The following is a 13,094-nucleotide window of genomic DNA, read 5'->3' on the forward strand; positions in this document are numbered from 1 at the left end:
TGCCTCTACCTTATCTGGGTTCGCGTCGATACCCCTCTCGCTGACTAAGAACCCTAAGAATTTCCCCGATTTCACTCCGAACACACATTTCTTTGGGTTCAGTTTCATTTGGTAACGGCGTAGAGTTTCGAATGTTTCCCTGAGGTCGTCCACATGGTTGCTCTCTAGTCTGCTTTTTACTATAGAGTCATCTACGTATACCTCGATGTTGCGACCTTTCTGTTCTGCGAAAACTCTGTCGACTAGCTTTTGGTATGTCGCTCCGACATTCTTCAGCCTAAATGGCATGGCTTTGTAACTGAATACTCCCCCTTCGGTGATGAACGCCGCTTTTTTTCTGTCGGCCTTTGTAAGGCTGACTTGGTGGTATCCGAAAAATGCATCTAGGAAGCTGAGCAGTGCGTGGCCGGACGTTGAGTCAACTAGCCTGTCGATTCTCGGAAGTGGGTAGCAATCTTATGGGCATGCTCTGTTTAGGTTTGTGAAATCTACACACATTCTCCAGGAGCCGTTGGACTTTTTAACCATCACGACGTTAGCCAACCATTCCGGGTAGTCGCATGGTTCAATGAATCCTGCTGCTAGTAGCTTTTCCACTTCTTCCTGTATTGCTTGATTTTTTTCAGTTGAGAAATTTCTTTTCTTTTTCTTTACCGGTCTTATTGTTCTGTCGACGTTCAGTCGGTGCTCGATTACCTCCGGGCTTATACCCGGCATTTCGTCGGCTGAAAACGCGAACACGTCAGCGTGGTCTCGTAGCAAACCGATCATGTTCACCCACATCACTGGGTCAATGTCGGTTCCTATCTTTACTGTTCGGCCCGACTCTCCTTCCACCAGCTCAATTTCCTCAACTTCTCCTACAGCCTCTAGCTTGGGCCTGACAGCCCTCTCCTCAATACTTTCAATTTTCGGTGTTTCCTGTTTCTATCTTTTCTCCTTCTTTGGCAACAAAGATTGTTCACCCTCTGATTTCGAGTTTTGGTTTTTTGCGGGCCTTTTCATTGTCGCTTCCCTTGTTATGTTCATAGATGGGGCCAGTCGTCCTGGTGTTTTTAATGCCGTTAAGTAGCATGATCTTGCTGATTCTTGACTGCCTCGGATTCTCTCTGCTTTCTCAAAGTTGGACATGTATATCATGGTTAAGTGATACGTTGATACTACTGCTTGTGCGTCATGGATGAATGGTCGGCCAACGATGACGTTGTACGCAGCCGGCACTTTGATTACCAGGAAGTCTACCATTAGGTCCCTTACTGCTCCACCTTCTCTGATCTGTACCGGCAGCCGGATACTTCCCTCTGGAAAGACAGTGGCCCCGGAGAATCCTATTACCGGGTAGTTGGCTCTCGTGAATTCCTTCTCGTTTATTTGGAGTTGAGCGAAGGCTTCCTAGAAGATGATGTTTGCTGAACTTCCTCCATCTACCAGTATTCTTTTTATCGGAAAATTTTCTATTCCGAGGCCTAAGACCAGTGGGTCGTCATGGTGATATATGATTCCGCGGCAGTCTGCGGGGGTGAATGAGATTTCTGGCATGACTGGGGGTGATGGCCACTTTCTGGTGCTATGATAGTTTATCAGGTGGCGGTGCTCGCCCAGGCTCCTATCTGCCCCACTAATTGTTCCTCCGTGGCATGGTCCGCCGGATATGACCCATATTGTCGGCCCCTTCTGGCCGGCATTTCTAGCCTCTGCATTGCGGCTGGTTTCTGGTGCCTTTTGTTCTATTCTGAGTGGTGCTTGGGTTGTTGGTAATCTGTTGTTTGGGTTATTGTTTTGCCGGCTGTGATTTTGTTGATTGTTGTTGCTTTGTCGGGCTCTATATTGTGTCAGGTAGCCTCTCCTGATCATATCCTCGATGTTATCTTTCAAATCTCTGCACTCTTCCGTATAGTGCCCACAGTCCTCATGGAAAGCACAGTATTTCGACTGTGGTCTGGGTTTGTCGCTCATTGGAGGAGGTCTCTTCCAGTTCTCGTTTTTGTTGATGTTGTAGATGGCAGCTCTTGGGGCGTTCAGTGGGGTGTATTCGTGGAATGCAGGGTAGGTGATGTTTGTTTGTTTCTGGTGATCCCTCCCTCGGTGGTCTCTTCTCTGATTATCTTTCCTGAATCCCCTACATTGTTGTTGTTGTTGTGTTTGCTGAATAGGCATGGGTGCGATATTTCTAGTCGGTGCCGACTGGAAATGATTTGGGATTGTCATCAATTTGTCGCTTTTGATGTACTCGTGGGCTTTCACCAGCGCGCTTTCCAGGTCCGTAAAATATTTCCTTCCCAAATACCTCTTGAACTCGCAGTGGTTCATTCCCCTCATCAGAGCCACTACGGCTACTTCTTGCTGTAAGTTTGGTATGCTCGTGGACTCGTTGTTGAATCTGGTGAGGTAATCTCTCAAAGATTCTCCGATCCTTTGTGTGATTGCCATTAGTTCTCCTGACGTTTTCTTTCTTTGCTGCCGACTGATGAACTGCAGCATGAACTCTGCCTCTAATTGCCGGTAATTGTACACTGATCCTTTTGGCAATCCCTTGTACCACCCTGACGCTACTCCTAGGAGTGTGGATGGGAACACTTTGGACCACATGGCATCGGAGTCTGTGTACATCATCATATGCTGCTCGAACATGTTGCAATGGACCTCCAGGTCGGTGGATCCGTCGTACTTGCAGAGCGGGAACTTTAATTTCTCCATTGGTTCTTCTAGAATGTCTGCGCACAGGGGTGAGTTCGCAGGTTGGATGGTATAACGGCGTGGTGCATATCTTTGAGGTGTCTCTCTTGCTTCCTCGATGACCATGGTTTCGGGCTGACTGCGCAGAGCAATCACTTTTTGTGTATTGGGGTGGGGCTCGTGTTGTTCTATGCTCTGTTCTCCGAACAAATTTCTTATCGGCAATCTCTTCCTCTTTCTGCCGACTGGGGTTTCAGTCGTTTGAATATGATTGTCATGGTTGGGGGTACGGGCTCTTTGTTTGTTTTTCTTTTCCTGATTTCAGGGCCGACAGCGCGGCCATCACCGCTTGTGCCGTGGCCAGTTGTTCTTCTGAGAACTGGTTAGTGAGTTCTGACGACATTTGAGTAATGTTTCTTGTTGGGCTTTCGGATTCTTCTTCAGAGTCGTCGTCCTCCACTGAGTATCCCAGGACGTGTAGGGGTGTTTCGTTGCTTTTGTTGTTTGCCGCAGTCGTAGTTTTGCTGACTACCGACTGGATTCCTTGGTGGGGGGTGGGTTGGGCGTCGACGGGTGTTATGATTGGTTTTGTTGAAAATAGTGTGGGTTTCAGAGGGTCATTGTTTTCGCCGTCTGTGTGCTATGTGGGGTTATTTTTGAGGCCTACCTTTTGCTTTTCTTATATGAATCCGATTGTGTACTCTCCATTCTTTTTGGTGATTTTTGCTGGTTTGGGTTAATTTTTTTTGGTTATGGGTTCTGTTTGCAAGTGGGGTTCCCCTCCTTCTAGCGCCAATTGTTCCGGTTGCGGACTTGGAACAGGAAAGGGTTGACTTGTCTCCGACTCTAAATGCTGACTGTATCCTGCACAGTGAAACCGTTAACTAGCCTCGGGGGTGATCCGAGAATTACCCCTTCGATGCTTAAGTCAGATTATGTTGATAGCTCTGTAATAAATGCTTTGTAAGAATGATTGGGGTTGGATCGCGTACCTTTGGCATTGATGGGGGTCCGTATTTATAGACGGGTTACTTGTACGGAGGATCCGGGTTATTACCCTTTGGTTCCGGATCCTCTCCTTCGGGTCTGACTGATGGATAATGTCAGAGAAATGCCGACTGCGGGTCGTATACCTAGGGTATCGACTGCGGTCTTGGTGTCTCCTTTGGATCTGTGCATTCGTCGTAGCTGTTAAGGGATGTCCTTCAGCCCAGACACGACATGCCTTGGACACGCCAACTAAGTAGGGTCGACTCCGACAATTTGAAGGCCTTGTGCTAAGTTTAAATATTAGGCCCCATAAAATTTTTAGGACAATTATTTAAGGTAAAATTCATAAGTATTATAGTATTAATATTGTTTTGTTTATAAACAATATAGAGCCAAATTAATGTTATGATGTAATATTTTATGTGGGTTGGTTTTAATTAAAAAAATGAATCGAAAAGTTTTATAGACATTAAAATGGGTGATTCTTTTTATCATTGCCAAAAAAAAATATAGGGGAAAGAAACATGGGAAGGAATCAAACTCAGGTGTAATGTCCCGAATACATAGCTCCCTACCAACTAGGACAAGTGCATTTATTGTTTTAACTAAGCAACTGAAAATATATGACATAACATTCTTGAGCTTCAACTAGCAAAATTTCTTTTGGGCCACAAAATTTTGTGGCCCGGTGCTATATGCCCGGTTGGACCGCCCCAAAGCCGGTTTTGATGCCAAGATATGTATCCGATTTATTTTGAAATGTTAAGACACGGAGACACGAATCGGATATACCTTGGACACGTCTATGACACGTCTTGGACACATTACAATATTGGTTAATATTTCAAATTTTTACTTTTATTTTCACAATTCCTTCGAAGGTTTTATACTGCTTGTAAGCCCAAATAGCCAAAAGTAATTCTCAAATACTAAAAAACACAAACCCTCGTGTCATTTTAAGTACTTCTTATGTATAATTTAAATATATTAATTATCGTGCCATTTTGTGTATAATAGTTTTTATTTTCTTATTTGAATGTTGTTAATAGATTATTAGATTTAATAACTTTTTGCATATTATTTTATTAATGATTGAAACTTTATGTTTTTTCATATATTATTTTATTTTAATATTATTATTTCCCGTGTCTGTCATTTTTAAGATGACGTTTTTCGTATCCGTTTCGTATCCGTATCTGTTTTGGTGCAACATAGGCCACAACGCATAATTACTCTCATATTGCGTGTATTTATTTTAATACGAGTAGTATACAACGAGGTACAACTTTTTTGGCTCGTTTCCAGCCCTGGACCAGCTAGGCGGTTGCACTCGACGTCTAGGCTTAAGGTCGGGCCTGTTTTTGGCCTTGTTTGGTTGATGGTTGAATTGGATCATGCATGTGGCTCAATCAATGGCTAGTTAGTTGATGGCAGTGGCGGAGCCAAGTAGGTGCATGGGGTGTCCACCGACCCCCCAAAAATAAACTGGGAAAAAAAGAAAAAACTTATAGCTGAGAGCTAAGAGACCAGTTCTTACAAAGACCCGATCTCTTAGGTTATACTTAAAAACACCCGCTCCGCCCATAAGACACCGGGTGTTCTATGGAGATAATCCTAAGAGACCAGTCTTTAGAAAACTGGTCTCTTAGAGTTTTGAATTTAAATAACCGCTCTCTTAAATTAAGTTATTCTTTTCAGTTTTCACAACACACATGAAAACCGTAGAGAATAATTGTAATAATTTTGTACGACTGTAATATCAATATTGATTAATTTTAGGACGATACATTTTTTTTTAAGTAATATACTGTGTGTTGTGGAAGATCACCAGACACAACACTCTAAAAATCCTGGGAACGTCACTACCGACACCCCAAAAAAAGTTCCTGGCTCCGCCACTGGTTGATGGTTGGATCATGCATGTGGCTCAATAGCTTATTTGTTTAAAAACGTGTTTGGGAAAAGCAGTTATATATCACTGTTTAATTGTCACACCAGAATAAATATATTTTTCCGAAAAAACCAATCTACCAATATATGTCTCATGTACAAAAATGACCATTACAACATTAGTCATTTACTTGTACGGAGTATCTAACAAATTAATACTGACTACTGAGTAATGGTAATATCAGACTGGGAAAACTGGAGTAGCAATCTTTATCCCAATAAAATCAATGACTATTAGTCTATTACACTAACCTAGTTAAATTAATAATTACGGAGTAATCCTCAATCAACGAGAAGAAGACAACCCCATTAAATGGATACACTTTCAATTAATGATGTACACTGATACAGTGATACTGCCTATCAAAATTCACCATGCGGGAAGTTAAAACGTTAAACCCCTTGCTCGTTATTTTTACTTATTTATACAGTAAAAACTTGTTTTGAAATCAAAGTTCAGAAAGACAGTTCAAACTTACAAAGCGACAATTAATTATGGAAGATAGTCTCCCACCTTGAAAACGCCTCAAGCCCATTTTTGATGATGCTAATGGTATGTAGTTTCGTTTCAATATAAACAACTAAGGTCTTATGTTATTAACGTTACACGGTCACGGTCACGGTCACGGTCACGGTGGTGTATGTGTTATTCATTTTCTTTTATGCTAGCCGAATAATTCATCGAGTTTGTGTAGACTTTCATATATTTTGCCTTATGTAACACGGATGGCAAGTATAGACAATAGGCCGGAATTCTAAACGGCTAACTATTTTATTTGAAGTCAAAATGAATGTGTCAAGTTGAAATGTTACAAACATGTGATTGTCTAATACTAATTTGATGTGTATTTGCAGAAGTCGTGCGACTAGTAAGAGATCAACCGCCTAAACATTGCATTCTGAAAGTCGAATCATTCTCCGTGCTTCAAGATGCAGAGTGGTCAGAGTCTACCAAAGATCACTTTGATTCACTCAAATTTAAGGCAGGAGGTTATACTTGGTGAGTGACATGCATGCAAAATTCAATTCCTTAGATAATTTAATAGGTTGCATTCTCCATATTTAAATTTAATTTGCTTCTGGCTGCAGGGTGTTAACCGTGTATCCTAATGGAAATGAGAAAGAAGTGGGAGATGGTCATATTTTTCTTTATGTGTCATTGGTTGACAAACTCAGCTCCGGAAGTTTTGTCAATGCCATGCTTCGATTTTTCATTTATGATCAGATTAGGGATAACTATCTTACTGTCCTAGGTTTGTACTTTGTTACTTATCTACTCCGTATAACTTATCAACTATTTCGTTCTTACATATATGTTACCTTCTCCGAAATGTTTAACATGGATATATATATATGATGATTTCAGATGTAAGAGAGAAGCGATTTCATGGGTTGAAGAATGTATGGGGAGTTCCTAAATTTATGACCCTAGAGTCTTTCAGTGATGCTGCTAATGGCTTTTTGGTTGAAAATTGTTGTGTATTTGGCGCCGAGGTTTTTATTAAGGATGGCCAGATCAAAAGATCTATAGTGTCAACTGTAAAACCAGAATGTGACATGAGCTACACTTGGAGAATCCAAAACTTTTCTGATTTGAATAGTCTAACAGACTCCCCTGTATTCAGTTTTGGTGAATGGTCTTGGTATGTAAACACTTTCTCTTATCGGTATATATGCCTTTTTTTGTTGTTGTTATACGTTACTTATCACAATATTATCGAAAATGATTTAAACTGTATCACAATGACATGACATGCACGTAGGAAACATTGATGTCTTTAAGGCAAGACTAGTGGCAAAAAGTTTTAGACAAATTCATGGTATTGACTATGATGAAACCTTCTCACCAGTAGCCATGCTGAAATCCATTAGGATAATTCTTGCGATTGCTGCCTTTCATGACTATGAGATCTGACAGATGGACGTCAAAACCGCTTTCTTGAATGGGTTCTTGAAATAGGATGTGTACATGACACAACCACAAGGGTTTGAAGATCCAAACAGTCCAAGAAAAGTTTGCAAGCTTAAGAAGTCCATTTATGGGCTTAAGCAAGCATCCCGGAGTTGGAACCTCAGATTTGATGAGGCGGTCAAATCTTTTGGCTTCCTCAGAAATGAAGAGGAATCTTGTATATACAAGAAGTTGAGTGGGAGTAGTATTGCTTTCCAAGTCTTGTATGTGGATGACATACTTCTCATAGGAAACGACAAGACAATGCTTGAGTCAGTCAAGGAATGGCTTAAAAGTTGTTTTTCCATGAAAGACCTAGGAGAAGCTGAATACATCTTGGGAATAAGGATCCATAGAGATAGATCTAAAAGGTTGATTGGACTTAGCCAAGAGACTTATATTGATAAGGTTCTTGCAAGGTTCAAGCTGGAAAACTCCAAAAGAGGTTTCATTCCCATGCAACATGGCATTTCACTTGGCATGACTCAGTGTCCTTCGACACCTGATGAGGTCAAGCGCATGAGTAATGTTCCTTATGCCTCTGCAGTAGTGTCCATTATGTATGTCATGGTATGCACTCGACCGGATGTTGCATATGCTTTGAGTATGTGCAGCAGATACCAGTCAAATCCAGGAGAGGCGCACTGGATGGCAGCAAAGAATATCCTTAAGTACTTAAGAAGGACTAAGGATAATTTCTTGGTCTATGGTGGAGATAATGAGTTGGTTGCCACTGGATACACCGATGCAAGCTTCCAAAGTGACAAAGATGATTTCCGATCACAATCTGGTTTCATATTTTGTCTCAATGGAGGGGCTGTGAGCTGGAAGAGTTCTAAGCAGAGTACCATCGCAGATTCTACATCAGAGGCTGAGTATATTGCAGCAAGTGATGCAGCAAAAGAAGCTGTTTGGATCAAAAAGTTCATTAGTGAACTTGGTGTAGTTCCTAGCATTGAAAATGGCATTGAGTTGTATTGTGACAACAATGGTGCCATTTACCAGTCCAAGGAACCCAGATCGCACCAAAAATCCAAACATGTGCTCAGGAGATTCCATCTTATTCGAGAGATCGTTGAAAGAGGGGATGTGAAAGTAAACAAGGTTCATACTGAGGATAACGTGGCTGGTCCTCTGACTAAACCTCTTGCTCAACCTAAGCATGAGAGTCATACTAGGTCTATGGGGCTTAGGCATATGGGAGAATGGCTTTAGTTTGTTTACTTTATGTTTACAATTGTAAAGACATTTATTATGCTTTGAATGTTTATCAATAAAAATTCATTCTTATTTAATTGTTTGGTTTAGTATTAAATAAAATGTCCAAATAACTTGTGTTTTCAAATAGGATTATCGAAAACGTTTTGATAATGGAACCCTATAAAGTGAACTGAAATCACAACTTATTAAGTCCCTACTCTAAATCACTAAATTGGACATAAGTGATTTATGTGAAGACTAGCATGTAATTAATTGATAGTGCAGTTCCATGGGCTATGGAGACATAGGGATGTCTAATTGATTATATGGATGTATACTTGATGCATTGAGACTTGACCTAACTAGATTCTAAAAGTAGAATCAAACTTCTATATTTAGTGGATTCCTTAGACACGAGTATGTCTTAATAACCACGAGACAATTAGTTTAACTTTGACGCTGTTAAACGCCGCGCCGTAAAAGGAGGTTATAAAGGCGGTGATCAGGTGGGCTAAGAATTGAGTGGGAGTTATGGTCATACAAGAGTGAATAAGTACTCCTATTTGATAGGAATGGTGTCTGGGCCTCTTGATGAGCGAGAACTGAAAATTGCATGGCCATGCGGAATGGGATTAAAAGTTAATCTTTATTTGAACAGTTCGAACTCGGCGATCAAGAAACTAGAATTTGAGAATAACAGTGTGTTATCAAATTTTGGCATTAAGAGACTTAAGGAATTTAGCATTGCGTTCTTGTCTTCGGACAAGTGGGAGATTGAAGGAATTATGTCCTTAGACATTTCCGGCAATTACTAAACATAAATAGGAATTAATTATGAAGATAATAAATTAATTATTTTAGTAATCATATTTGCTTGCTAGAGAATAAATGTGATTAGTAGGACAATATTGATTGGGCCTACAACTAAAATATATTAATCCTATAAGGTCACACATATAAGCATTAATTGGAATGGGGCCAAAGGTCCTATGGCAACCGGCCTGCTAAGAGAAATAAGGTTGGGCTTTGTGTTAACTTAAAAGCCCTAACATTATAATAGTTATAATGTCAGGGATTCAGAAATCACGTTGATTTAAGATATCTGACACAAAAAGAAAACACAAAAAACCCTAACTGTCATTCTCTAAACGCCGTACATCCCAAACAAAGCAAGAGACAGATTGTGATCGTTCTCTTCCGTACTAGCATACGTGGGATTCAATTTGTGCTTGTGGACTGAGTAGAGGAGCAACAAGTGGGGCTCTAAGATCTTCGAAGCTTGCATACGAACGGGAGAACACGCTTCAAAGGTGATTATTCTTTCGACTTAATCTGATCTATACTATTGTTATGCATGAGATCCTGTGATAGATGTTAGGAAATTGTTTCCTGAAATTCCGCTTTATGCATCTATATGTTCCTACAGTGGTATCAGTTTTAGCCTCTTGCATAATATTTTATGATCATGATTGTATGCAACATTATTATTTTGATTCAATTAAGGGAAGATTTATTTATGGCTTGAATTTGCAAAATTAATATATGATATTAATTGATTGGAATCATTAAATCGTGATTTAATTAATTTTTGCTCAAAATAAATTTATAAAATTCCGAAATTTTTATCACAGGGTCGAAATTAACAGTTAATATCACATAAAAATTTTCGGATTTTTTAAAATTAAATTCGTCAGATTAAATTATTTATTTGTTAATAAGATTAATCATGGAAATAATTTGTTAACAATTAAAGATTTGATTTTTAATTTGTTAAATAAATCTACTGATTATCCCCTAACTTTTATACAACAGCCGAAATTTTTTGGTAATTTTTTAACTAATTTTCGGAATTTTTGTATATTAATTATTGAATTTGGTTAATTTTTATTTTTAATTCGATTAATCATAAAATTTAAGGATAACAATTAAAAATTTTGATTTTATTTGTTAAGAAAATTGAATAGAACCTCTTAATAATTTAATTCGAATTTTTCGGATTATAATTGTTATTTTTCTGAATTATTTGAATAAAATGAAATAATTATGCCCTAAATCTTGAATTCTTATTAGATTTAATTTTAATAAAGATTATAAATTGAAATTTGATTCTAACAACCCTAAATTCAGTTTAAGGTTTGTTATTTTATTCAAAATTTCTGCCATAATTTTCGGATTATCACACCTAATTAAAATTTGTTAATCATTAAACAAAAGTTGGATAAAGATTAATTAAATTTGGGTAATTGTTGCACAAATTTACAAATAAAATAACCCACCATGGCTGGGTGGCCCCACCTGCAACGGTGAAGCCACGATGGAGGGCGATTAGGGTGGCAGAAGGGGCGGCGTTCCCGGAGTCAGGGGTGGTGGTGGCAGTCGCAGCGCAGGAGGCTGCTGTCTCGCTGCAGCCACCACCGCGACTGGCGCTGGTTGGCCTTGCTGCTGGCTTCGTCTGGTGGCTGGGTCGACCAGCGTGACTGGGATTATTGGTGGCTGGCCGGCGGTCCTGGTGGCTGCTGGCCGGCGTGAGGGTTTACTGTAATTCACGGCGAGGCAAGATGTTTCGTGCCTCCTGCTTGTTCTCATGGTATTAAATAAAAAAAAAAAAATCAATAAAAGTCTGACAATCAGTTATGTCGTGGTTTAAGTCATGGTTAAGGAAATTGACAATCTCATTAAATAGAAAGTCTGATTTCCTAAACAAGGTCCAAAATTGGAAGAGTTTATTTTAATTTAGTTTTTCTAAAGTTAAAATAATTTTATTTTGGTAATTTTGGAAAATAAGATTTTCTAAGTTGAGCATTATTGATAAGTTTCTATTAAATGCAAATTCTTGAATAATGAGATTATTGCCATATTTAAATAGTAATTGAATTAAAATAATAAGGTTTCTTAAATAATGTTAAACTTAAATGGTTTAAGTTTTTATAATTATTTTGAAAATGTTATTTACTTATTAATAGTTAATAAGTAAATAATTTGTGTCTAATATATTTTAATATTATATGCGTGTATGGAATATTATGATATTTTGTTACAGGCAAGTGACTAGTATGGCCCAAAATAGGATAGAAAATACGATCTGCGTATAGTTTTGTATTCTTGTAAATTTTGAAATACGATCTGCGCATCGTTTTGTATTGTTGTAATTTAATTTAAAAGTTTAAATTAGATTATAAAGTTCGTATTATGAGCTCGATGAGGTAAGAAGGTTCAATCAAAAATTCAAGGATGGAGATCCAAGAAAGATGAACAGGAACCCAAGAAGATTTGAGCTTATTTTTTAGGGGCCATACTAGGATCACATTTAATTTTTATGTATTTTATATTGCCTTAAAATGCTTATTGAGTTTATGTATGTGGGTATTTAAAGCGATGTGTTCACTTTTAATTAACCAACATAGTAAACTTAGGTCCCAAAATAATATTGAGTTTAAGTGCTTTTCCATACAACACCTATAAAGCCTTAGATCATGAGTAATAGGTTCTGCCAAAGCAGGGTGTTGCTTATAATTCCGGGGATAGTAGGGTAGGTTTTTTGAAACTTACATGTTAATGTTTGGTTTAACTCAACAAAACTATCAAAAGACAAAGTTTTGGGGTTTGAAGCTAAGAGATAGGAAAATACAAAGAGTTGTTAACCTGTCTACCAAGAGTTATAATTAGTTATAATTAGTAAAATGTTTACTTACCTCGAATACTATAAATTAAAGTAGCAGGGCCAAAGTCCGTTTGATTGTAGTGGGAGGGGATCTTGGTTAATTCTTTATTCAATGGGGACTTCTAATTTTGAATAAAGGGTAGTAGTGAATTGAATTTGTTTAATTGCTACTTTTGATAAACATTATATTGAATCTTGCTTTACTTTTTATTGTAGTTATCATGTCTGGTGCAAACAACTCTACTTTTAACTTGCGCCCTCTAATTGAAAAAGACAAACTGAATGCTACCAACTTCCTACAATGGCAAATGGCTGTGAGAATTGTTCTCAGAGCGGAAGGAAAAGAAAGTGTTCTTGACAATCCTCTCCTTGAACCCCTTCCAGAAAATGCTACTGCAGCTCAAAGGCGAGCTAGACAAACTCTAGAGGATAACTCCTTGCAAGTAACATGCTTGATGCTTGCTTGCATGGAACCAGAGTATCAAAAACGTTTTGATGGTCTGGATGCCTACAGCATAATCCAGCAACTGAAAACTTTGTTTCAGAAAAATGCTAGATTGGAGAGATTTGAAGCAAACTGCAAACTTCTGGATTCCAAGTTGGAAGAGGGGAAGCCCGTTGGTCCGCATGTGTTCGATTTGATTGGACATTTCCAGACCATGGAGA

General features: G+C 38.7%; 1 protein-coding gene across 1 annotated transcript; it reads right to left on the reverse strand.

Moving 5' to 3' along the window:
- Window positions 1-927: 927 nt before the first annotated feature.
- LOC130470102 (uncharacterized) lies at window positions 928-2,802 on the reverse strand. Its single transcript, XM_056839687.1, has 2 exons — window positions 1,474-2,802; window positions 928-1,392 (listed from the first exon to the last, which is right to left on the reverse strand). The coding sequence occupies exons 1-2, from the start codon at window positions 2,800-2,802 to the stop codon at window positions 928-930; spliced, it is 1,794 nt and encodes a 597-aa protein (XP_056695665.1).
- Window positions 2,803-13,094: the final 10,292 nt, after the last annotated feature.

The sequence above is a fragment of the Spinacia oleracea genome, chromosome 3 (genome assembly GCF_020520425.1).
Source record: "Spinacia oleracea cultivar Varoflay chromosome 3, BTI_SOV_V1, whole genome shotgun sequence".
Taxonomy (NCBI): Eukaryota; Viridiplantae; Streptophyta; class Magnoliopsida; order Caryophyllales; family Amaranthaceae; genus Spinacia; species Spinacia oleracea.

What these genes read in the sequence shown, in the direction of transcription:
- LOC130470102 (XM_056839687.1), bottom strand. Translation starts at nt 2,802, where the DNA reads ATGGTCATCGAGGAAGCAAGAGAGACACCTCAAAGATATGCACCACGC. An exon ending in ATCACCATGACGACCCACTG is followed by an intron (nt 1,393 to 1,473) that starts GTCTTAGGCCTC and finishes ATCATCTTCTAG; the next exon opens with GAAGCCTTCGCTCAACTCCA.